Here is a 25,421-nt window from a genome sequence, read left to right as displayed (position 1 = left end):
GCACCACACCTTCATGTTCAATAACTATTTGAATTCTAATTCAACCCAAACAGCCATATAAAGAAACTTCTTGAAAACATCATGTTTAATAATGCATTTAACTTTTGACCACTGATTCTAGTAAGTGCTTTCACAGTTATCTTCAGGCACGACTTGCTTTCATTAAAAAGCCACCTTCAAATAACAGGATTTTGTAATTATTACTTTTGCACTCCAAAATACACAAGGCTATATGGCTAATGTTGCACTTACACAACTAAGTAAGCAATATTTACACAAGGAACATTTTGAAGTGAAAATCTGAAAGCATTCTGAGAAACGTTTTGCACTCTCCAGACTCCACATTAACAAGAATGCTGTTTAGGACTTAGATGATGATTTACATTTCAAAATTCATCATCTGAAAAATTAGTTTCCCCTGTCTTTACCTGCCAAGAATCACATTCAGTAGGCCTGTGTTTGCTCTGAAAAAGTTGATGACAGCACCAGAACCTAAACCAGTGCATTTTTCTGTAGTCACAAAACTGTTTTAGGTGTTGATGATGTCATTAACCCTCACAGGGACAAATCAAAATCTTCAACCCAGCCTTTGGCAGGTAAAGACAGTAAGATCTCAGGCTCCACTACCTTTTCTTTCTTTACCATCATTTGCATGGGAGAAAAACTGCTCCATTTTTACAACAGTGTACCTCTGCTCAGTGCTGTAGAAGGCAGCCAGGCCTGTGTGTTTGCTACCTTGCTCTATGGATGAAGTCAAGTTTCCTGGGTGTGATTTAACATTACATTAGTTTATCAGTATAATTTCTAAGGCATGTGTTTTCTTAGACAATGATCATTTTTAAGGCATTTACTCATCTATGCCACCTTTGTTTTCCAAGAAGAGATAAGACAAGGTTCAAGCTATTAACCACTCTGTGTATCCTAGCTGGCTTATCTCTTACTCCTGAACTCAAAACTATAGGTCTCTGAGGGTGAGAATAAAAATAAATTAACCTATCTGTACACTGACTTCTCATTACTGCAGAAGTCCACTGTATAAACTGTATTTGCATCACAGTGATGTCAGCTTACCCATCTGGTAAATCATTATCAAATAACCGACTGCAATCCACGACTTGTCCTCCTGTGCCTATTCGGTCTCTGGACTGAAGGCTTACTATTAAGATAATAAAAGAATTATTAAAGATATGACATCTGAATGCAAATTACAGTTATATTTGAAAGAGAAATGGTGCAACTTGGAGGACTAAGCTGAGCCATCTTCTAGGTATTTTCTCCTTCCCGCAAACTGAAGAGTTACAAAGAAATGGTGTGTTTTCATAGATGGAATTCTCTACAACTTGCTCCAAAAAAAGTTAGCTTCAAGAAGCTGGAACAAAGAGAGTTCCATTTAAACATAAGGAAAAACTATTTTACTATGAGGGTGAGGGAGCTCTGGCCCAGGCTGCCCAGGGAGGGTGTGGAGGCTCCTTCTCTGGGGGTTTCCAAAACCTGCCTGGACACGTTCCTATGTGACCTGATCTAGATGGAACCTGCTTTGGCAGGGGGGTTGGACTGGATGATCTCTAAAAGTCCCTTCCAATCCCCACCATTCTGTGAATGCAGATTTAGGCAGAAAAAGAAGTTAACTCTGAAGCTGTCATTAACTTTGCTCCATGTGAGGTGGACTGTGATGCTCGCTCAGCAGGAGGGTGGCCAACCTCACACACAGCTGAGAGCGAGCGGGATGATGCTCATGCCACACATGCATTGCTAATGGGAGAACTACTGATAGGAGCTGAGATAAGAAATCCCCTTGTTTTTGACTCCTTCTTATGTATTTTGTGTGCACCTGGGATTCAACACACGCACATACACATAACACCAGGCAAAGTGTAACTGCTGGAAGCGCTACACCTCTGGTTTATTGGCTGCTTTCAAACACCAGTGGTAAGAAGTCAAATGCAACTCTCACAAAGCAGTGCTCAGCACTCTGAAAAGCCCTTACTGCCTTCAGCAAAACTGCCTTTTCTTAGTTTTTATTGTGTACATGTGTCATTGTAATGGATATTTTTGCCTGAAGCTCTTGTATTACAATTATGAAAACAAAGATTATTTTTTGAGGGAGTTTTTGTTCCCAATATCATACTCTGCAAGTGTCCAATCTGATAATTTATGACACTCGTGTTCCTGTGGGGTTAGGGTTGTTTTTTTGATGTTTTGTTTTGCCTCTAACAATAAAATGATTGCTTAAAAGGCTAAATACGTGCTGTGGCACACATTTCTTGAGGTGGTACTATTGTACCTCTGGACAACTGTCTGCAAGTCCTATTTATGTATGCAGTGACATCATCTCTGAGACTTTAACCTTCACAGAAACCAACTTTTATCAAGGTCACAATGTTAAAAAAATGCAGTAGCACTGGCAGTTGTTGTCAGAGTATCCAAATTTTCAACATCATCATATTTTGAAGCCTTTAACAGACCAACCCAGGGAGTCCTGCAGTACCTGCTTGCTTCATTCCTCATCAATATCATCTCCTAGTCTTCCATGAACATTAACATTACAAAGCAGCTCCTTTGAGAAAGCATCCCCCTTCTTCCCCCCTTTGAAGACAACCCCAGGCATTTGAAGTAAAGATCCCCTTGCTCCCTGTTCCAAATTACAAAGGCATATCCACTGTGTACTTGATTTGTAAGGTCATCATCTGCTCAAGGTATCAATTACATTTTAATGTTGTTTTCCAATCTTGCAGAGCCTGTTAATTTAAGCCAATTTATCATTAGAAGGCCTGAGAGTATATTTATGACAGGTTCTATCTTCTGTCTTATTTTTAATCAAGATTTCTCCACCATGTAGCTACTGCAGTGGACTCATCTCATTTTACTCAGGCTCATTTACCCATTCAACAAAACTGCATTAGTGGAGAAAAATTAAAATATAAGGAGATTAATAATAACACTTCAAATAAAAAAGACAGGAGTCTCTGGAGTCTTACTAAGGATGCATTAAGTAAAAACACAGCCATGGCTGAGGAAACCTGACCTTTCTGACAATAGCAGCAGAAAGGAGAACATATAGATTTGTTCTCAGTCTCTGCTGTAACCTCACAAGCCATGTTTTTCTTAAGTTCAGTGTAAGATCCAGCAGCTGCATTTAACTCAGCATAGCCCCAGCAGTGTGCCAAAGGAGCTGATGCTGCTTTGACCATGATCACATCAGGTTAAGCCAACTGGTCAGTCTAGTTTACACCCACACAGCTGAGCAGTTACCTCTGACAATTGGTTACGTCTGACGTGTACTGCTGTGTTCACACTGCTTGGTATTTACACCAACCTTCTCATCTGGCTTCCCCACAGCCTTGAGAGCTTTCTGCTTTGGGTAGGGTTGGGTTTTTTTTGCTTGCCTAATTAACACTAGCATTGTCAAGTCCTGATGATAAGGATGCATGTTGCATACTCTGGAGGGCAGCATGAGAGCACACGACTGTGAGGGTACAGTCCCTGCTGGTGTCAGATCTGAAGAACTGCTGTGGGCAGAGTGGCTCTCTGCTGCTCAAAGCAGACCCTGAACAATCTCCCTTGTCAGCTGAGTTTCCTCTTAGAAGGAATCCCACAAATAAAATTGCATGCATGCAGCATGGATGATCATCAGGCCAGGATACTGGAGCAAAACCAAAAAGCAAAGCAAACCAACAACATAATACTCTAGAAAAATGACTAGTTTACCCTTCACTCTTCTGTGCAAGCTCACATGGAAAACGTAACACTCAAGAGCAGTCTGCAGTCTCAGAAATGCACAATTCTACATTTCTACCACCATTTGACTCTCCTGTGTCACCTCACTCTTAATACTCTGCAAACACTTGCAGATCAGATGCTAGACAGATGGTTAAAGCAACCCAAAGTGGCAAAGACACAGGTATTATTCAATAGAGCACCTTGAGGAAAGCAAACAAATGCACTGAAGCCCTTATTTGCTGACTGACATGACAATAGTTTTCCCTGGCTAACAAATCAAGAATGCTCCTTGGATATTGTTTGACCCAGGATTTGAACACAAACCTGAGAATGCAAATTAACTTCCCTTTCCTCTTACGCCCAAATATTCTCATTAACATCTTGCCATAAAAATCAAGATATCCTTATCTGGACCAATGTGGTTTTTTACCTCTTAAGGGACCAACTAGAGACACTGCCTCTTGAAACAACTTACAATGCACAAGAGGGCTTATAAAGTTGTTTGTGGATACTTGTTTTTCCAATTTGCCAGCTTCTTTTTAATCCTTAAGTTACTTAAAGTGTATGAGTTAGCAGAATGACAAAGCCCTGTTCCAGAGATCACTGACAGACTCCTGAATAAACCCTGAAAACACAAAATTAATTGACCAAGCCATCCCCAACAGCAATTGACTCCTGTTACAGCAAGATATTTCACTCTTTTGAAAAACAAACCTACAGGAAGCACAACTGTGCTGGAATTGTCAATGGCCAAGAAATTTTTAGTCACTTTTTCACAGGGAGTTCAGGCTCAAACAGTGAAATTAAAAACTTTCTGAATAACTTTTTTCTATTACCTATGGTCTTATCTGTCTCAACACTTACAATTCTATGGGTGTGGGTGTGGGGGGGGTGCTGGGGGTGGTTTAGGTGTTTCAATTTGTTGTTTCACTTCTTTAACTTCTCTACATACACTTTTGTAGTTTGAGTTTCAAATGGCTGTGGCAAAAACATAGAATTGGAAAAAAAAACCCCAACAATATAGAAACTTGACATCTAGGAAGGTTATTTCCATAGTTGCTATTAAGCTCCAAGAGGACTAAAAGAGAAAACCCTCACTTACCTACTATCTGTCCTCTAACAGTATCATTGTCATTTGGACCAAGCTTGCACAGATCCAGTCTATGAACTACAAAACAAGGACAGAAATTTTAAGTCATACAATATTTTGCCATCTTGGAAAGGCACATTGAAACACCATCAGAACACAAGCCAGCCCAGCACTACTTCTCTATCACAAACAGTGCACCAGATTTTGTTCAGAAGTAAATGGATAATGAGAAAAAAACATCCTACATGTTAATAACCTTTTGAAAAAGTAAGTACTCAAAGCATTACAAAGCACTTGGTATCTTATAACAATATTTGATAATTCATTCGGAAGGCCCATTAATTTTTAAACTACAAATTTGGTTTCAAGATAGATTTACCCTTTTGCTTGCACCTTAAGACTAGCATTTTTGAAAGCAATAAAAAGAGAATTTGAGGATAACTAGAATCAGCCTTCCTTTAGAATTCCAATACAGTAGGTTCAGTCCTGACAATCCAGAACCAGGCTGGGGCACTGTCTATGGTGATGAGGCAAAGGAGCTGAAAATCCAAAAACAAAGTTACATTCTCTAACCTACTTGTGCTAAGCCACAAAACACCATTACAAACTACCAGATCAATCAGAACATAAAAGCTGTATAAATCCCAACAAAACCCCAGTCAGCACCACTCTTCAGAAGCCTGTGTGTGAAAGTTCGGTCTAAAAGAGAAGAAACGCCAGTCTTTAGCTTACTTACAACCAGTGTCTTTAAGGCGGTTGATTGTATCTGAAAGAAGTCTCACACAACCCAGAAAACCAGCTCCCTGTTTTTTATGAATTTTCTTGTGATTCCACACACTGATTGTAATTGAATCCGACTTCCCAATATATCTGAAAAACGGGGAAAAAACAGCACTGTGAATGGCACTTTCCTGAACACTTTGAAGATGCTCCAGAAATCACCTTGGAGGGAGAGAAAAACGATTATCAACCATTACATTAAAAATTTAACACACACTGTCTGGGCAAGAAAGAGTAAGTCATCTTCAGAGAAGATGTACACATTGTATTTTAATGAAAGCATGTCTTATTGGGGGGTTTACTTGAATACAAACTAATCTGAAATCCTGACTCTGGAAGAAGGTATTCATAGGAATCCAAAGTCTACCAAAATCCGTTGAAAATAGCAGCATGAACAGGCTGGGGGCTGGCCTGATGAGCACATCTCTCCAAGCAGCTACAAACATGCTCAGGTTCATGCCTATGCTCAGCCTAACCAAAGGGCACGGCAACACTCGTGGCAGCAGGGGCTTGCAAGCAGCACGAGCAGGCAGAACAGAAACGAGCAGCTCAGCATCCTTCTGCAGCATTTCATCTGCCACTGCTTCTCAGGCTACGCTTCCAACTACCAGCAACACAAGTCACCATCACATGGAGCTCTTCTGAGCGCTCAGGGAAAAGAGAAGGCAAAGCTAGTTACACATTTGCAGTGAAATCTTTGGGAAGCTCAGTTACTATTAAGAAAGCTTCAGCAAGGTCTTATGACATATATTATATAATACAAGTGTGATCCATCACAAAAAAGTTCACACAGTATCTTAGCTGAGATGTGCCACATCCCTCTCTTGCCCCCTGCTCACAAGTGCACTGCCTCCTCACAGTTTGCTCTGCAAAACCTACATCTGTATTTCACCAGCTTGGGAAAACTTGGAGGTTACTTTATTTTTGAGGGTGTTTGGTTTTGTTTGAAGCTTTGCTCTTCAGAAGCAATTGCTTTATGAGCTAATTTTTTGTTTTCAAAACTTTCAGAGGATGATTTCAAAACACCTAAGATAAAGCAGCTATTGCCAACACTGAGTTATCATAGTTATTTCAAGCTGAGGAAAATGAATTTGTAACTATGGCTTAGATGCCAAGAACTGCTTGTAGTTCTCCCTTCCCAGACCACAAACTCTGGCCTTCTGCAGTCTACTTCCAAGTGCTTTTTTGTTTGTTTTAGAAGGAGAATGGATCAAACTCACTCAACCAATGTCTAAATACATCTCCTGCATTGACTGAGACTTTATTGGCTTGAAAATACCGTAATATTTCCACAAAGATAGAAATGATACTGTCAAGGTTGGCAAACCAAACAATTGAACTAACTGTCATGGCTTAAAACAGCAGCTGTGATCAGGTAAGTTCTCAATTATCACTTCTCCCCTTTTTCCTTTTCCAAAAAGTAGAACTTTGTCAACCTTTTTTCCCCCACCTGCAGACAGGGACTGAGCCAAGAAGTAGAGGACAGAAAAGCCTAACTGTAGGCACATAGCCATAAGCATGGTTTGAAATAACCAGCACCATTAAAAAAAAACCCAGAACAACCAAACCAACAAATAAAACACCAATGCACCAAAAAAAGCCATCCCCAAAGTTCTTTGAATAGTAAACTCATTGCAAAATATAGGTCAGATTTTTGGCCTTACAACCTTGACAATGCCAGTTTTGCATAAAGAAACGAGAGATGAAGATGGGTATTCACGTGCACAGTTGCAATCTACAATGTTTCATGTACTTAAAATAAATTCTTATGAGAACAAGTTAAGTGCACTTAAAAATAAAGACTTATCATGACCTGTCTTGAATTTTCCAGTTTTCCTTGTTGCTTTAAAAGAGTCAAAGGTATATGGTTAAACACAATTTCATAACAGAACACGTTGAATAATATGTAGAACAGTTGAATATACAACACAGTTTCCAAGAATTACTGCAACATTTCTGGGTGAGGTTCTCATGGTTGAGATGCAGACAGTAAAGCCATCCATACCAAACAGGTGAGGACCTCTATGTTACTACTATAAGCTACCCTGCCTTTTGCACCAGAAAACCTGCCTGGTTCACACATTTAAAGGAAACAGGTAAGACACGGTTGCACTTTCCAAATAAAAACCTCTTTCTTTTTGTTTTTCCAAAGGAAGAAAAGAAATAGTTCAGTAACTGCTAGTTGGCTTTACAGCAAAATGTTTCATCTATATTCCTGCATAATTTCAGGCATGAAAATACATGGTTGCATTTAGAGAGTGATGGTAGGACAAGCTGACATTTCCAACTCATTTGGTCGACAAAGTTACATTTGTTTTACATCATATGGCCATGAAGTTCCAACATAAAAGCCTGAGCTTAGAGTTTTGTTTGTTATTAAAAAGAAATGTTCCAAAAAATAAAGCAAATGTGTTTTAAAAGACCAAAGAAAAAGGAAACCAACCCCACAAACCTCTCATTCTGTTGGATGCCTCTGTCTCCTTCTCATCATTAAGTTGTTGGAGTGCTTTTTTTTGTCCCTTTAATATTAATGGGATTAATATTAATGAAGTGGAGATCTAGAAATTCAATTTCCAGATCAGTTTTGTTAGCTCCTGTTTCCTGCATCTGGATGAGAACTGTGTGTGTTTGGAATTGTTAAGAAAAACACCTACTCTTAACACTTCCACTTCTAAACAGAAACCAAGTACATGTGTGCCAGTTTGGAAACTTCTACAACATTTGAATCAAATTTTTTAATGCAGGAACAACTGTTACTTTGTGTAATAACAGCATCTTTGACAAGGTGTTGTTTCCTTTCGAGCCAATATACCACTTGGGAAGGTTTGGTATCCAGGGTCTTTTCATCCCCATGGCATTATACACACATGCCCTGAAGAGCTCTGCTTGGTAGAGAAAAGAAGAATGAAGAAAATGGGGAAAAAAAATGCGTCTGAGCTGGAATAGCCATATCTGTTGATATAAGCCCAAGATGACTCGGAACTTCTTCCACTCTAAATGCAAAGGGCATCTGTAGTGGGTCTGGGATGGCAGTGATTTTCCACAGCAGCTCCTGCAGTGCTGTGCTTACTGTTGATATCAATATTATGACTACTGCTTGCACAGCATCAGGGCTGTCCCTCCAGCATTCCTTCCCCCACCTTCACCAATAGCTGTGAGTGGGCATGATCTTGGCACGGGCCATGGCCAGGACAGCTGACCCAGGCTGACCAAGGAGATATTCCATACCATATGACGTCAGCTCAGTAATATAAACTGGGGGAGAGCAGCAGGAAGGGGAGGCGAGATTCATTTCTGGCCTTCCCAAAGCAACCGCTACGCGTACTGAAGCCCTGCTTCTCGGGAGGTGGCCAGACATCGCTGCTGATGGGAAGTAGAGAGTAACAGCTTTATCTGCTTTTGCTTTGCTTCCCGCTGCTTATTTATTAAACTGCTTTTATCTCAACCCACGAGACTCCCATCTCATTTTCTCCCCTTCCCTGGCTTGCTGAGGAGGTGGGGGATAAAGCGGTGTGGTGGGCACCTGGCATCCAGCCAGGCTCAAACTACCTTCATCAAACTGGTCTAAACATCCACGTCAAGAAGGCAGTCTTTAGGAGACTAACCTAGGATGGGATTGTCTAAATCAGCACTAAGTAGAGCTGTTGGCTTAGCTCCCTGAGAAAAATCCAAGATCATTAGCAATAAATAAGTAAAACAGAGCTGCAGAAGTTGGGTGAGGTATTTGAGATGTATGACAAAGGAGAAGAGTCTATGCTAGATCCTAGGGGTATATTTTTGAAGGGCATAGAGTAAAGATGGGACCAGGACTAGGTTTTGGTGGAAATCCTGGTACAAATATCTTCTAGAGATAAACAGAACATATGAACTGCTGTGCCTTAAGGGCAGAGGCTGTTGGGGAGGGCTGGAGAGGGCACAAGGGAGCCACAGAACAGATCTAGGCTCTACCAGAACAGAAGAAAAGGTAAGGAACATAGAGGATTTGTGAAGTTTCAGAACTATTGGTTTAGGTAGTGTTTAAGTGTTCTGAATGCAAGGTTTGTAAATGTGCTAAGTCTGGTTATTCAAAGCTTTAAGGAGAGGCCTGAACAAGACTGAAAACACAAACAAGACTGAAAAAAAGGAAGGGAAATACATCCAGGGCAAGCATGGTATTTTACTGACATTAAACTGCATCCAGACAGCAACTATTTGGCAATTTCTTCCTGGAAAGCCTCCCAGATTCCCCCCTCCCCTTACACACACCCATCTAGAGTGAAGAATCTAATTCAGCTGCTTCCTTTCACGCTAAGATCCGAATTAAGAACCACGTAAAGTAAAAGCAAACCCTTTTTTGTTCTTTATAATACCATAACACCACAGACATCATCTAAAAAAAACCCCAGCTTACACAACAGAACATCTATGATGTTGAATTAGGTTAGCAAGCCACAAAATTCCCTCGGAATTAGCAACTTAACTTAGACATTATTGCATAAATACATCACAACACACCCATCTTACTGGGCTACCTGCATATGCCATCACATGATAGGCTGTTAATTAGCAGTAGTGTTAACTTGTTATACAAATTCCAGGCTGGGGACACTTCAGTCAACCCTACACAGCCAAGAAAGAGTTTTACTGCACATAAGCTTATTATTATCATTGAAAGACCAACAAAAATCTTCACAGCAGGGAAAAGCAGGATTTTTCTTTCAAAAAAAACCCTCTACATAACTGCACCTCTGGCTGATCCCCTGCACTGTGTGGTGGCAGGAGCAGGCAAGCTGCCACTGAGGCTCCATCTGTTATGCTTGGTGTGCAAAGCATTTCCTGTAACAGTGGAAGCTGTCACAAGGCAGAGACCAGTGTTCCCATGCAATGGTGTGTTGGGAGGGGAAACCTTAGAAAGTTGGAAAAAAACCCCAATTCTTTTCAAAGGATTAGAAGAAAGATTAAGTCCTGTAACCTATGAGGTTTGCCATCAGCAGTAGGATGGTTACTATTCATATTCTTTCTCTTTATTTATCCTAAAAGTAATTATCTTAATAGCTGGTGTAGATGAAAAGCTGAGGCCTGACACCAGGCATAATACAGTAAAATCTAAGCAGTGACTTGTATGAAAGAGATCTAACCTATTACTGGTGTAGTTGGTTAATAATCCAGGAGATGAAGGTGATTTGTTTATAAATGGGAATAAATTTCCATAGAATAATAAGTAACAGGCAAAACAATACAAAGGGTTAAATGATTATGAAAAAAACGTTGAGAGGAAGAGGAATATTTTCAAATAACAAAGCTTGACAAGGCTACATTTTACTTTGGATTAGAAACACTGTGTATAGTTCTGTCTCCAGGGAATTCAACTACTATTATCAAGCAAGGTAGTACTCCCTACAGGAGAAACAATTTATACTGAAAATAAACCCTAACTAAACAAAACCTGGGTGTTCTCAGGGATCTTCTTCCAAAAAAGAAGAAAAAAAAGAAACAACCCCAAAAACCTCACAAAAGAAATGTTTCACACAGGTCTGAATTCCTTAGGATAAGCCAACAAGAGATGCCCCAAATCTACTCCAGAAAAACATTCTGCCAGAAACTCCATTTCTGTCTCTGCTTTTCAGAATATGAGGCTGACTGCAATCACAATCTTGCTTCAAAGCTAAGAGCAACTACAGTATTCAGATACAAGCACGTCCTATAAAACAATGTACAAACACCCTCTCTTCATCCTTCCTTCCATCACTCTCATTCCATGTCAACATTTCCCATATCCTCTGCTCCTTCTTTTCTCTAGAAGGGAACCAAGTCTCCAAGTCATTAGCCCATGGAGCACTTTCAAAAGCACTGAAAGATGCTCAAGTGATTACATTCTTTCTAGTGAGAATGTTTGTGAAAATGACATAAGAGACAGAGAACTGAACAAGAGGCACACAGGGAACACACCACAGACAAAAAGAGCATGAAGAGCAGTTTGAGGGAAATATTGCCAATTATCTGCTTTATTTTACAGAAGTGTTAAGATGAAAATATTACAATTAAACAATGCTACAGCACATGTAAAGCATGCTGCAGACATCATTACCAGAAAACCAAGTGAAGTGTTTAGATTTTGAAGGAAATGAAAGAGTGGTATTTCGACACACGTACTTTTCACTCAAACTAATAAAGTCTGGGATATTCTCCAAGCCGTAAGTAGGACAGCATAATGAACATCTGACAATGTCTGTGTACTTTAAGAGGATTTCATTTCAAACCTTGGGTTATCACTGTTACCACCTACAGGTCATAATGCTGATTCCATCCTGGATCAAGTGTATTCTTCACAGTATCTGTAGAATGGCATTGGCCAGATCCGTCCACCACGACCTTGGCAAATGGATCAGGAAGTCCTAAGAGGAGGAAAAGAGAAAGAAACAACTAGCAAATGGATCCCAATGGTTACAAGTCCTGTATCATTGCACAGGACTTTTTAAAAAAACATTTTAAGTTGCCTTTTATTGATACATGACAGACATTTAGTGAATGTGAATAACCTGACACATTAAGCACGAGAAATGGCTAAATGAATCCTTTATTGCACTGACACAGACCAAGAAAATGTTGTGTAAGTCATACACCTTGGGGAAAAACAAAAAGTCTGTACACTCTAATCTTCCTTCAGGACTGAGTAAATCCTCAGTATAAAAAGAACTCAGCAAAAGGAAGTGAAAAGTGATTTGTATTGTTCCTATTTTTAAGATTAATTACAATCATGTTTTTTGTTGTGATTAAATCATCTATAATGGCTTATCTTTGCTTTTAGATCCACTTTATTTTCTGCTAGCTTTACTTCATTTTCTGCTAGCTTAATACATCAAAACCACTCAACACAGGCTCAGCTAATCAAGGAAAATGATTATATAGATGGTGCTGGGTGACACAACTAAGGACAGGGAAGAACCAGGACTAGAGCAGCCTACAATTAGCTCTATGGCAACTGCTTTTCTAACCAACCTATTAACTGACACCAAAAGGGATGGTCCCACCACTAATGCCCCTAAATCATGTGGTCCTGTCCCTTTTTCCCCTCATACTAATTCCTCCCCTGAGTGCCCAGTGAGTCAGCTGAAGGAACTAAGGTGGTGAAACATTATTCAGACTTTCTGTAGCACAAGTTTTGTGCCAGTTCTGCTTCCTCAGGTGACTCACGACAGAGCCAGTCACACAGCAGAGTGGCTCAAGACAAGTGTCACCGAAAGCATGTGGTGATAAAGGCAAAGCACATGAGGAAAGGGAGGAACAGGGCTTTGTGAGATTTGGGCTTCAGTTCAGACGCACATCACAAACTTCAAATCCTGAGAGGGTTTCTTTAGGCATTATTAAACTCTTTAAACGCTTGAAAATTTGCAATCCATACAAAATCCAGATGAAAAGAAAGTTTCAGAAGTACCACAAATTACAACATAATCCTGCACCAGCTCCTCAAGTGCTTTTTAAAGTTCAAGTCTGATCTTCCAAATTCTTCCTGTTCCCATCTGGGAGGCACGTGATCTGTGCATGCATGCCTATACAGCCAATAACATTCCTTTCTGCCTCCTTCATCCCCCTCATAGCACTTCTCTCAAAACATTATTAAAATTAATTAAAACATAATTCCAGAGTAGGTAGGCATTATGACATGGCTATTAATAATTAATATGTACATCTGTCTGCTGGACAAAAAGTTCTTATATGAAAGATATTTTAATAAATGTTGCTCTAATTGAAAAACGTGTAATTTGCCTGAGACAGTAAATTTGTTTCCCCACTCCCATCAAAACCAGTGTCAGTGTTTTAATTGTTATTATGAAACTGTGATGAGTGTAACCTAAGATAAAAAAATTAGAAGCCCTCAAATAAAAGTGTGAAAACATCAAAGCTCCCAATCCACTTCATGCAAATATCTTGATACAATGATCATGTGCAAACACTGATGTACAGGACCTGCACGACATCTGTCCCATCTATAAAAGTATAAAACTAACAGCTACTTACGGAAAAAGTCCTTTTTCACCAAGTTTTTTGCACACAGTACTGTAAGAAAAACAGAAACACAACATTAAGTTAGTGACTCCCAACTTAGAAATAAAGTTACTTTACCTGTCCAGCATTCCAGAAAATCCTGTTCAAAATAAAATGCATGTACATAAACGAACTGTGCTCCTACATCATTTGTTTTGTTATGTAAAATCATTCCTGAAACCTGAGCCACAACTGTCATCTTTTGGCAATTTACCCTTAGGTAGATTCTAGTGCAAGTGATATGGTAGTGGCTTTCCTCAGGCAATAGTTTCACATGCAATTTCGTTTTTTACTCAGTTGGTTTTGCCAACTCTGTGTTTACCTAGAGAGAGAACTGGAACGTTTCTGACTAGCTCACCATACTGTGGCACAAACAATTGTGCCAGTCAAACTAGTAGTGGTACACAACCAGAGTTTTGTGTCCAGATCTACAGACCAGCAAAAGCTTCCTTGACCATAACAGTGTATTAAGCACTATAAGCTTTGCTGTTATCCTGTGTGCTGACTAGATAACCATTTTTACCTGAAAAACATTTAGGTGGAATAGATTGATTTCTAATGCCGCATTTCCAATGCTCCAACAATAGGTTTTATTTGTAGAAGTTGATGATCATTTCAGGATTTTTTGCTTTAACTAAAAGGGAGGAACACTTGCATTTGTCAACTAAAAATACTGAAGGGAAACCAATCTCATATGAGAATAAATTTTTAATAAATGAAAGGTGAAAAAGGACAACTTTCATATAAAGATGCCAAGGTACACACTGAAGAGTTCTCACAAAATGCATCACTCTTCAACTCCATCTGCTTATCTATTATCACAGGTTTAGTCATCAGGAAATATTGGATTCCCCTGTGAACCACTAAAATATTTACTGATAACAATAAAGGATTCTTGAGTATTGAGTAAAAGTGTGAATTCCCACTGCCAGCACAAAAAAAAAGGAAAAAAGGGAGGGAAGAGGTACTTGGTTGGAACCAATGCTGCAGAACACTCCTCAGTATATGATCCCCATGGATATTTTTTCTATGACATCGCCAATATTTATTACTAACAATCACATCCCATTACTACAACAATTGCATCCCACGGGCACCACCTAAAACCAAACAAAACTGGTCATGCATTCCCTCACAGAATATCCTCAAAGTGATCCTGCAGGGCCATTGATTTTTTTAATTCCTTTTTACAGTATTTGCCTAACTATCTGTATCTAAGTGAAACTGCTTTCCCCAGGTACCTTTGTCAAAACAGCTAAAACTGCTTGAGTCTAATGACTTTCGGTCGTCCATAAAACACAAGGGGACAGCTATTAATGACTGCAGGTAGTCATGAAATAGTCCCTTGCACATTCATGTATATGACAGGAAAGGTATATGGACTAGATGATCTCTAAAGGTCCCTTCCAACTCCTACCATTCTATGACTCTGTATAAGTTCCCAGGTAGTCTGATGCAAGGAGTGCTAATAGCAATACTGTTAACCTGCAAAAAATTATCCAGTTCTAGGTTCTTATTGGTTTTGGTTTTATTTAGAAGATGATAAATGTAAAAAATAATACTCTCCATTCAAAGACATAATAGTAATCCTAAAACAAGGCTCTATTTAAAACACCTTACAATGCACCCAATAATTCCACTCTAAACAGTCAATAGCAGTAAATTCTGGGAGAGACACAAATATTTTAGGTATTTCTGATAGCTGCAGTTAGAGCATGTATAGGAGTCTGTCACATCACCATCTGCTCTACAACACAGTCAGATAAAGTCCTTAGGATGGTGTAATAAAAATCCACAGTTACTCAAGACTTACATGTGTCTACTCTGCCCATATAACTAATAACAAAAGACATTTAAAGAAACGCATTAGACCAATTTAGAAAAGTGCTTCTGCAGTTCCTTCAGATTTTATTACACCAAGAACATCCTCAGCCTGAGCCACCAAGACACCACCAGCCCAAGAACTGAAATAAAAATCATGTAAAATAGATGCCACCAAGTAACACAGAAATACCTGCCAGAGAGAGTGTTCTAGGTGAAAAAGCCCAGGTTACAGAGCATCAGCTCATTTCCACGTGAAACAATCCTCACAAACAGAGCTCTAATCTATGTCAGGGCTTGCTCTGGACAAGACTTTTCCCACTGGTGGGAAAGTACCAGAATTTATGCTCCACTTTTCTAACAGTTTCAACACTGTATTAAGACCTTTACTGAATATTCTGATAACCAACTGATTAATAGTTCCTTGAGAAAGAAAACTGAGGAAGTTGGGTTTCCTATGGATTTATGTTGTATGGTTGACTGAAGGCTATAGCTGAGTTTTCCCACTGGTAGGGCATTTAGATAGACATTCTCCCACACAGACACTCCAGTGGTCTAGCAACATGGGATCTCTCACTGCAGCTTTTTCCTCTGATTCCAGGTCACTGCTAGGGTCTCCTCTTTACCCAAGCAATGATTCTCATAAAACTCACGGGACTTCATTATCTTAGAGACCTCTATCCTATGTCAAATTTGAGCCAAAGATTAAAAAAAACCAGAAGGAACTATAACAAGATTTATTTTTCATGGCAAAGCCAAGTTAAAACCATGATGGTTCTGGACCCAAACCCACATTGTTATCAGATCTATGCAGTTACACTATTAACAGGACCCTCTAAAGACGTAAGGGCACTGAAGAAGGTTATTTGTTATTTTTGCAAGCTTAAGTTTAAAACAGTTGTCATTAAAATTACCTTTAAACAAAAGAAAAAGATGTTAAGCTATTTAAACCTGCACTGAAGGTTTTCAGAAACTGCAATACAACCAATGCCTGTATATATAGACATTGGTTTGGAGAAAAAAAAAAGGATGGAGGAAGGGAGGGAGCATTGTGCCATAAATGCATTATCAAAAGACATTAATGGCTTCCAGCACACATATGTAGATAAGGTATTTATTACAAAGTATCAATGACTCACTGGATAGCTATGGTTTGTACTTATTACAGAATTCCTGGGTAGTCTACAGAAAAGAGAACATTAAATATTCCAACATGAAGGAACATTAAATACATGCCAAGACAAACATGTACATCAGTTTTACATACTACAGAGTCATTAAATATCTTTTTATTGTGCCTTATGATCTCATCCTAACGTTTCAGTTCACAGATACGTGAAAAGAGTGTAATACTACAAGCCACTGCTTTGCTACACACAGTTCTAAAATACTCAAAAGTAATAATTGAATCACGTTTGCCAATTTCCTTTTGCCAATTTATTACTCCAGTGACTGACAAAGAATGGTTTACAGAAAAAGAATGTAACTACTGCAAGTAAAAGCAAAATATTTAATATCCCCAAACTCCTGTAATCTAATTTATATCTTAGCTCTTAAAATTCAGATGTAATTATAGGAGAGGGATGAAATAATTGTTTGCACTTTAAAAAAATGGAAAGGAACTATGATTATTAGAAATGTGAATTTTATAGAAAAATAACTATTTCTCTCATTTGTTGAAGCCTTATTACTCTTTTTGCAAGCTGCTGAAGAACTCCTTACAATGGCTTTTTACTTCCAAATAAATTTTACAGGAAAATCAAACTTTTTATGACATCAAACTGTTGTTATGGAAGTTATTGTAACTTACACATTACCACTATTTTATAGAAGGGTTTCAAAGATGTTTATTCCAGAATAGCAAGTATCTCTGTAACACATAGTCTCCATACTGAAAGGGAAGAACACAAAGAACATGGAGAGTGACATTGTGGAAAGATTGCAATGAAAAGAAGCAAAATGTCATAAAGACCTAGAAGATTTCACAGAACCACCACATTCTAAATATCATTTAAGAGTCTTCAATGATCCTGTTCACCTTCCGTGGTTGGGTAATAGACCTGGAATGAGCGTTGAAGAAGGTAACATTAAGAAAGAAAATATTAGCTGAATTTAAGGAACTTGGATATTTAAGGGTAGTGATCTAGTATTCAATCCTCACAAGTATTTCCAACCTCTATCAAACTGTTCGTGCAATCTGTATCAAACTGATTATAGCCAGTTTGTTCACCACATTCCTTCATACCTGCAAAACAACAATAATACCTTTTTACCTCACAAGTATGTTTTAGTGTTATGTTACCTGTATGTTTGTACACTCTCATCAATCTGTTAGAATGTGTCTCTTTACGACAAATTACAAGGTTTAAACATGTTTGTACTCGGCAACATAAAGTACTCCTACCTCAAGGCTATAGCTGTGGCCAATCACAATACAAATATATTGAGTACAAATTTCTATATGAAGAATAATATTGCTTAAGCTACCTTAAGTAAATAATTTAAAAATATACTGGAAAGAGACATCAACACTCTCAGTGAAAGATATGGGAGGACAGGTAAGAAATGTAAAAGTAATCACAGATGTCCATGGAAGCGAGCACACCAGCTGAAGAAGCAGAAGAAAATACATAATCAACACATTTAAACCCAGTATGAGACTTATTAAGACACCTCCCCATCTCATGTCAGACATCCATAAGCCACCTGTACTCTGTCAACAGACATGCCTGAGGTTATAGGGGGAAGAAGACGATGAGGTCCAAAGTTAAGATTATGTTTACTAATCTTCTGGCTTTTCACGTGTCATCACCATGAAAACTAGTTCAACCTTCTGAATCCAACCAGCAGTTTTAACACTAATTCCTGTTGGGGTTTTTCTTTCCTCATGGGTTTTTCTGCCAGAAGAAGTGCTTATTCCCAAACATATGTAACACACGGAATAGTGAAAAGGACAGGCTGCCTATCAATTCTTACCACAACAGTTCATTTTGAAGACAAGCCTTTCTTCTCCCTATGGAAACACCACCTTTTAATGAAAGCCATTAGCATTGCTTTTTGTGATCAGATCCCAGTTGTTTGCATGTAACACGTAGTGGAATACAATCACTAAAATAAGTCTCAGCTGTAGAAACACAATGCTATGCTGTTGCTAATGTGTGTTGTACTGATAATGAATGGTCGTCTATGCTTTAATCTGAATAAAGCTCCCAACTGCTTTGCCTCTCCTTGCCAAAAATTCCCCTTCCTCCTCCAGACTGTGGTTGCATTCCAATTACACTGCTGATTGGAATGAGCCTGCTTGGGGGAGGGAAAGGGAGGGAGACAAATGAACCCGCACACATACACACCTCCTCGCCTTCAGATGGCTGCCCCTGGGACCCAGAATTGTTTGGGGTGTTTGAAGCCATGGCTGACACGATGTCCCTTTCTCCACATTGTCTAAAACTCTTCCTAAATTTATTTACTTTAGAAAAACAATGGGCAAACAGTACACTATGCACAGGTTCCAGCAGGATAACTCAATACTTTAAACGTTCCTAACAAATTCCTACTGTTTTCTTTCATTGTTGGCATGCTGCTGAGAAACTTACATTTTTCTGTTTGCATTCCCTCCTTGGACCTGCCTGAATTCCCACATGGGAAGATATAAAACAGGAGATCTTCAACTATTCATGAAACAAAAGCCTGTACATAATGCCATACAGATTTGCAAATCCAGCTGTTGAGGTAATAACTTTCTCAATTAAGGTTTCCAAGTAAGACTGTTTATCCCAACTACTCACATTAAATTTTATTTTACAATTAATCTCTCTGAGGACTTTTTTTAAGCTTTCATTTCCTTTTCTTTGAAGGTGGTTTTTTTCTGCAGATGAACAAAGTGATGGAACATGAACTAAGAATTTACTTTCAGGTAATTAAAGTTCATGCATTTTAGAAGATTGCAATGGATTATTGTCAAGAAGGGACACACAAAGATAGGTAAACCTAATAAATACATGTTTTACAGGTGTGCAGGGGATTTGAGTAAAGAAGGTAAGAATGCAACAGCTGACCATTCTTCTAACCATGATCACTGATCAACAGGAGCTGGAAGGTTTCATATTTCTCACAATAAAGTGGGCTGCAGCTGTTCCTCTGATTTGAGAGAGGAACAAGGTAGATCAGGATGCTGAAGTGGCTTAACAGAAAATTTGCCTTCTGGGGAGGTGGATTAGTTTGCCATTGGCTCCAAGGGCTGCGTTGACTTACCCTGCAGTCACGCCACCCATAGCTGTAATGCAAAGCAAGTAGCAGAAGCACATGGCTGCAAAGGAGGAATGATCAGCCAGACTACCTTTCTGATGGCAACTTGCAGTTGCACTGTACAAATGAACTCCAAACCAGTGAGTTTTTCAGCTCTAAAACCAAAATACAACCCCCAATGTTTTCATTTCAATGAAGACTCCTGTTTTTGCCTCCTGTCTTTGTTTTGCAGTTCTAAATATTTATTGAAAGAAAAAGAAAATTAAGTAACTTTTTATAAACCAGATTTTTGCCAGTAGGATACCAAAACAGCAGCTGTAACACCCTTCAGGTTTTCAGAGACACAGTCTTAACCTTACCCATTTGGATGGAGCATTATTTTCCGTTTCCCTAAGCACACGCAGAAGCACAAAATCAAAACACTGAGAAAAGCATTTTTCTTGCAATTATACACACAACTGCTTTTGGGCTCCTCTGTTCTTCTTATTGACAGCTGCTCTTTCTGGGTCTCACAAAGCCTTAGAAATTCAGAATAACCTAATGAGCTCTAAACTTGAGCTTGTACAAAAGGCATACACAGAGGCTGGCATGCCCTTTCTTAGAAAGGTTTCATTATCTTCCCAAATGCTTTATTTGAAATTCAGTGCTACTCAGACTAAATCTCCAAACACCATCTTCTGAAGAGGTGAGTGGGCTAACAGGGTCACTAGTCACCCCAGTGTCTCCTCTTTTCCTGAGACCAATATAGAGACAGCACATGCTGAGATGAAGGTGCCATATGACATGCACAGGAAAGCCCAGTTCCTTTGAGGACACCCGACAAACTGATGCTGATTTCAGACATACTTTGAAGGATGAGATTAAATGCAAAACATTCTCTACCATCCAGTAGATACGTGATCCTGGAAAGCACAGGCTGAGCACAGCCCTCTGGAGCTGCCAGGTAAGCCTCAAACCAACATCACAACCTGTTTCATGTAGATAACTGCTGATATGAATTAGGAAATAGCTAACATGATCCTGTCTGCCCCCAGAGCTGTGGGAGCCAAGACAACTTGGAAAGGCTGGTGGCTTCCTCAACAAGCACAGCTTTCTGGCAACACACAGTCCACGCTGGTAGGAAACTAATTTCCAGTTCTCTTTCAGAATTACAAACCTCATTTAAACCTAATATAAATTTAGAATTGTGTACCAATTCTAACTGTCCAACTTGGAATATACATCAGAAAGACTCAGAAGTACTAATGAATTTTTGAAGTGCTATTAAATACTAACCTGTCAGGTTGGGGAAAAAGAAGTCAACATTAGTTCTAAGTGACACTTAAAAGCATCAGTGGTAGGCTGATATCCAAACACAACATAGGCAGCTTTTAAAGAAACTTTAAATACATACTAGGATACTCTTAATATTAGAAAAGCACTTTTAACAAGATTCTCCTTTAGTCATTGTTAAAACCCTAAATTGTCCTATAAACACATTTCTGCAAGCTCAACTTCATCGCAAGCCAGATGCTAAATCCTTAACAAACTGCATGTAAAATGAAACCCATTTCAAAGGATCACCAGCACGTGCTTATAAACATTGTCAGTCAGAAATCTGTGTCTCAGCAAACTGGAATTATTCCTCTGGGACTAAACAAACAAAACCACAATAACCTGCATTCAAACACCAAACAGCAATATGGATTATCCAGAAATGAAAAAATGTCCTAATCATTCACTAGACTTGAAATCACTGCAAAATATGCCAGAAACTAACTTAGTAACAGTACATTTTTCTCTCCAACATGTTCACTGTGTTAAATTCTGCCTGTAGGGCTGTGCTTTGGCTGGTTCTAGAATTTAATAGAATGTAATAGAACTCATGGATATTAAAATGCAAAAGGAAAATATCACACGATTATCATTAAAGAAATGTAATAAAGACACATTTGCATCACCGAACATAAACAGTTAAAGCCAACAAATAATTCATCTCATGCAATAATGAAACTCTGGGACAGAGTCTCCCAGGCTATTTTAGATTCCCATAATGGGGTGGGGACAACACGACAGCGACTCAAGGCTCCAGCAGTCTGTGCCGGGGATGTCTGAACGACTGACTTGTGGACATGGCCAGATGGAGTCTGCCTAGATTTGCCATGTTTAGACTCCTGTTTTAACATCATGATGTCTACTTCACAGTATTGTTTCACTGTAAACAAAAGGCTTCCTTTTCCACTTCTCCTCCCTTTTTCCACTCCAAGCCAAAAGTAAAAACAAAACACGCACACCACCACCACCCCCCTCTTTGAATTCTTCCTTCAAGCAGCTAATGCATTCACGTTTCCTAGATTCATTCAGCGATGGGCTTACTGCCACACAAGTCACCCACTCTATTCATGTGTCCAGTTTATTTGATATGCCTGTCAAGAGGTAAAGGAAAGAAATTATGCTGCCACTTCTGCAATGAAGGTAGCAGCCCTCCCCAAATATTTCAAACCTTACCCTGAAGTTTTACAAGTCTCTTTTACAGATGTTCAAGTTTGGAGCAGTGAAGTTGAATATATAGATGCAAAACTTTAAAGTTGGTTTTGCTTTGCTTCTTATTAGTTATATACCAAATATGCAAATTACATCTGAACAACACAAGCTTAAACCATCCCCATCAGGGCTCTGTGTAAACTAGGGCTTCAGTCACAGCTTTAAAGAGTGAACATCGAGCAGGAGTAACACGTGGGAAAGTTTAAGAAAACAAAGGCTATCACGAATATTTGCATTTCCTGGTTTAGTGTGGATGGAGCCTCTCAGACCAGCCAGGATGTTTCTAATGCATAACTTTCATATACTAGAAATTCCACTTCACTTCTCCACCCTACTCTAAAAGGGCCTTACCCTCACATCTCATCCATTTTCCACCATCTGAAAAGCCACTACTGTACCATGAAGTCATCATAAATAGACTGCTTACAGAGGAAATAACATAGCTTTAAATTAACAGCTTTTAGAATACTTAAAAGTCTGCAGAAAAAGATCATTTTTCAGCTCAATTTCAAAGTTATCTGTTCTGTTTCTCATATCGAGGTAAGCATAAAATTATACTCTAGTGAAAAAAACTCAGTGTGGGAAACAGAAATCCACTGAAGACAAATAAACCCACCAGCTTTGCTGTTATGTGTTGGATGATCCTCTCTAATTTTTTTACTATTTAATCTTTCTGCAGTATTAAAAATAAAATTCCCAATTAAAAAAAACCACAAACCTTTAAAAGTAACATCCCCAAGATGAACTCATCTCAAACCTGCAGCAAGGGTTATTATAGGCAAGCAGGAGTGAAGTAAACTCTATTACAAGTATTAACTCAAATATCCTAGAAATACAGAAGAAACACTGTATTTAAGAGCTCAGACAAAGAAAAGGGGGTATTCATCTCAACCTCTTACGAATCATTGTGCCAAAATCTTACCTCAATCCTCAAAGACTTGTTTGAAATCCCAGCAGCTAGTTTTTAAGCAAGACCCAAGTTTAGACAGAAGTGATTAGTCCAGAATTAGCAACTTGCAAAATACTTAGGAGACCAGAGGATTCTTCCTCTGAGGACTGGATAAATAAAAAAAGTAACCTGAAAGTTATGCATATACTTCTCAGATTGTTCTGACAGGAACAAGGGTGGGGAGGAAAAGATAACACAAGAAACAAATTATAGCTCTGTTCTGTCTGATGTATTTCATGCACCTCTAAAAACATACTGGGGGAAAAACATGCTAACAAGAAGCAGAGCCCTAGGATTTGGTTCACTTCAGTAAAACACTCCACCCTCTGAATGATCTATAGTGGAGGCAACAACAAAAGAAATTCATGATCTAATTACCAACCCAACAAAATGCCCTGAATTTTAAACAGGGCTTCAGACAAGAGGCACCTGCAGCCAACTCAGACTCCCGGGTAGCAGGAACTGTAGATACCAGTAGCCTCCAAACTGCAGGACTGCTGCCATCTCTGTTGGGACAGAGTCACACACTTGATTTAAACAGGAAGTCTCAAAATTATGTCTCAGACACAGACGTGATCCTGAAGGGACACTGCTACTGCTGGGGCTCTTCTGAGAAGAGGCAAAAAGAAAAGAACTCTCAAAAAAAAAAAAGAACATCACCAAAAGCATGCACATTGCTTTGTAAATATTAATTTTATCAATGCTAACAAAAGGATTGACAGCTGCATTGTAAGAAACAATTCTAACAGCTAAGGTGACAATTTTTGTTGGAGGGAGAAGTCAATTTTGGAATTTCAAATACGCAACTTGAACTGAGTGGGTTTTTTAAATCATCCCTAATAAAGGAATGAGTTTATGAAGGTCATCATTTTGATACTACTACTGGAAAAAATAATTAAGCATCCACACTTAATCTTAACTTCTAGTTCCACAGAATTTTGTTTTATTATTACACCTGATGTACTGAAATCACATTATATAGGGGAACACAGATGAGTGATGCACTCTGTACATCCTCCTGCATTATCATAAATATCCACAACTTGAGGCATGCATTCTGATCTGTCTCCTGAAAATACACAGATCCTGCCTCTTCCTCCTTTTATGCAGCTGAAATATTTAAGCACACTCCCTATATTTACCTCTTATTTTTGAGAACATTTGTTTTAGTAGAATGATTTAAACTCTAGAAATTGCCTCTCCCTGGAACCTGACAGTTTGGCTTCTGCCAAAAAAAGTCAGCAGAACTATGTGTGGCCTGCATGCAACACCTTCACCTGGTTACTGAGCTTATGTCACTGAGCACAGAACTCTGTCTCCACCCACAGAAATGCAGTACCATGTAACTGGGGAAAAGACCACATGCTTAAAGAATGTACAGGTGGAAAACCAAGACAATGTCACCATTCATACATTACTAATATTCCCATGTACCTCAGTCCAGTCCTTCTCCCCCATTAGATAACCATGAAGCTCCATCTCCAGGAGATATTTATATCAATACACCATACAATTTATAGACTGATTTAGTTAAATTACTGCAGTCTTTTAATATGAAGAGATTCAGTTTAGTTTCTCTGTGTAAACACATGTTCTACAGAACAAATCCAAAGAGTTTAAGAAGCTGTTGCTGTTGAACAGAGATGAGCTAACTGAATGAGCAATCCTACTACAAAAGGCAACTTACATCAAAACCTCATTTTTCCTGTTTTGTTTTTACACAACTTGTTTAAATTAGTCAAATCAGTGCAATTTATGTACTACTGTAAGAAATACTATAAAAGGGATTTTAAAGAAAAAGAACACTAAGAGATTCAGATGAAATAGCTCTCCAACAGGTGGCCAAAAAATCTTGACCAAAAAAAGCTTACCATGCAATTTAAACAACTTCAGAAATTCCAGGAAGGTATTTCCAAGAAGTTAGAGGATATTTTATTACTGGGCATCTACAAAGGTAGAACAGCTTCATGCATAATGAGCGTGCAAGTGTTTCTATTGATCTCAAACAACAGTTATGAGCTTCAGAAAGTCTGAGTGGACACGATGGGGATTTTGAGGGGACAGGGAAATGAAAAGCCCTTGTGAACTCTGGTGCCTTTCACTCTAGAAATCCTCAGCCTCTTACAATTCCATTCAAAAGCATTATACTAAATAACATCTCTCCTGATATCTGTTTCTTTGGTGGCTGCACATGCAAGGTAAGAGCAAGACCTAGTTTTTCAGGGGTATCTTTACGTTCATTTCCTAGGCACACTGCTACTTGGACAG

General features: G+C 38.9%; 1 protein-coding gene across 1 annotated transcript in view; it reads right to left on the bottom strand.

Moving 5' to 3' along the window:
- The window catches only part of SMURF2 (SMAD specific E3 ubiquitin protein ligase 2), a 57,414-nt gene that overhangs the window by 18,706 nt on the left and 13,287 nt on the right, over positions 1-25,421 (bottom strand). The window contains exons 2-6 of the mRNA XM_062011035.1: positions 13,589-13,627; positions 11,856-11,964; positions 5,547-5,680; positions 4,823-4,888; positions 1,072-1,156 (exon numbers count right to left, since the gene is read on the bottom strand). Coding sequence (XP_061867019.1) covers positions 1,072-1,156; positions 4,823-4,888; positions 5,547-5,680; positions 11,856-11,964; positions 13,589-13,627 — 433 coding nt within the window. The remainder of the gene's footprint in view (positions 1-1,071; positions 1,157-4,822; positions 4,889-5,546; positions 5,681-11,855; positions 11,965-13,588; positions 13,628-25,421) is intronic.

The sequence above is a fragment of the Colius striatus genome, chromosome 18, assembly GCF_028858725.1.
Source record: "Colius striatus isolate bColStr4 chromosome 18, bColStr4.1.hap1, whole genome shotgun sequence".
In the NCBI taxonomy this organism is placed as follows: domain Eukaryota; kingdom Metazoa; phylum Chordata; class Aves; order Coliiformes; family Coliidae; genus Colius; species Colius striatus.
The sequence above is the reverse complement of the archived record's forward strand: the minus strand, read 5'-3'. Positions and strand labels throughout refer to the sequence as shown.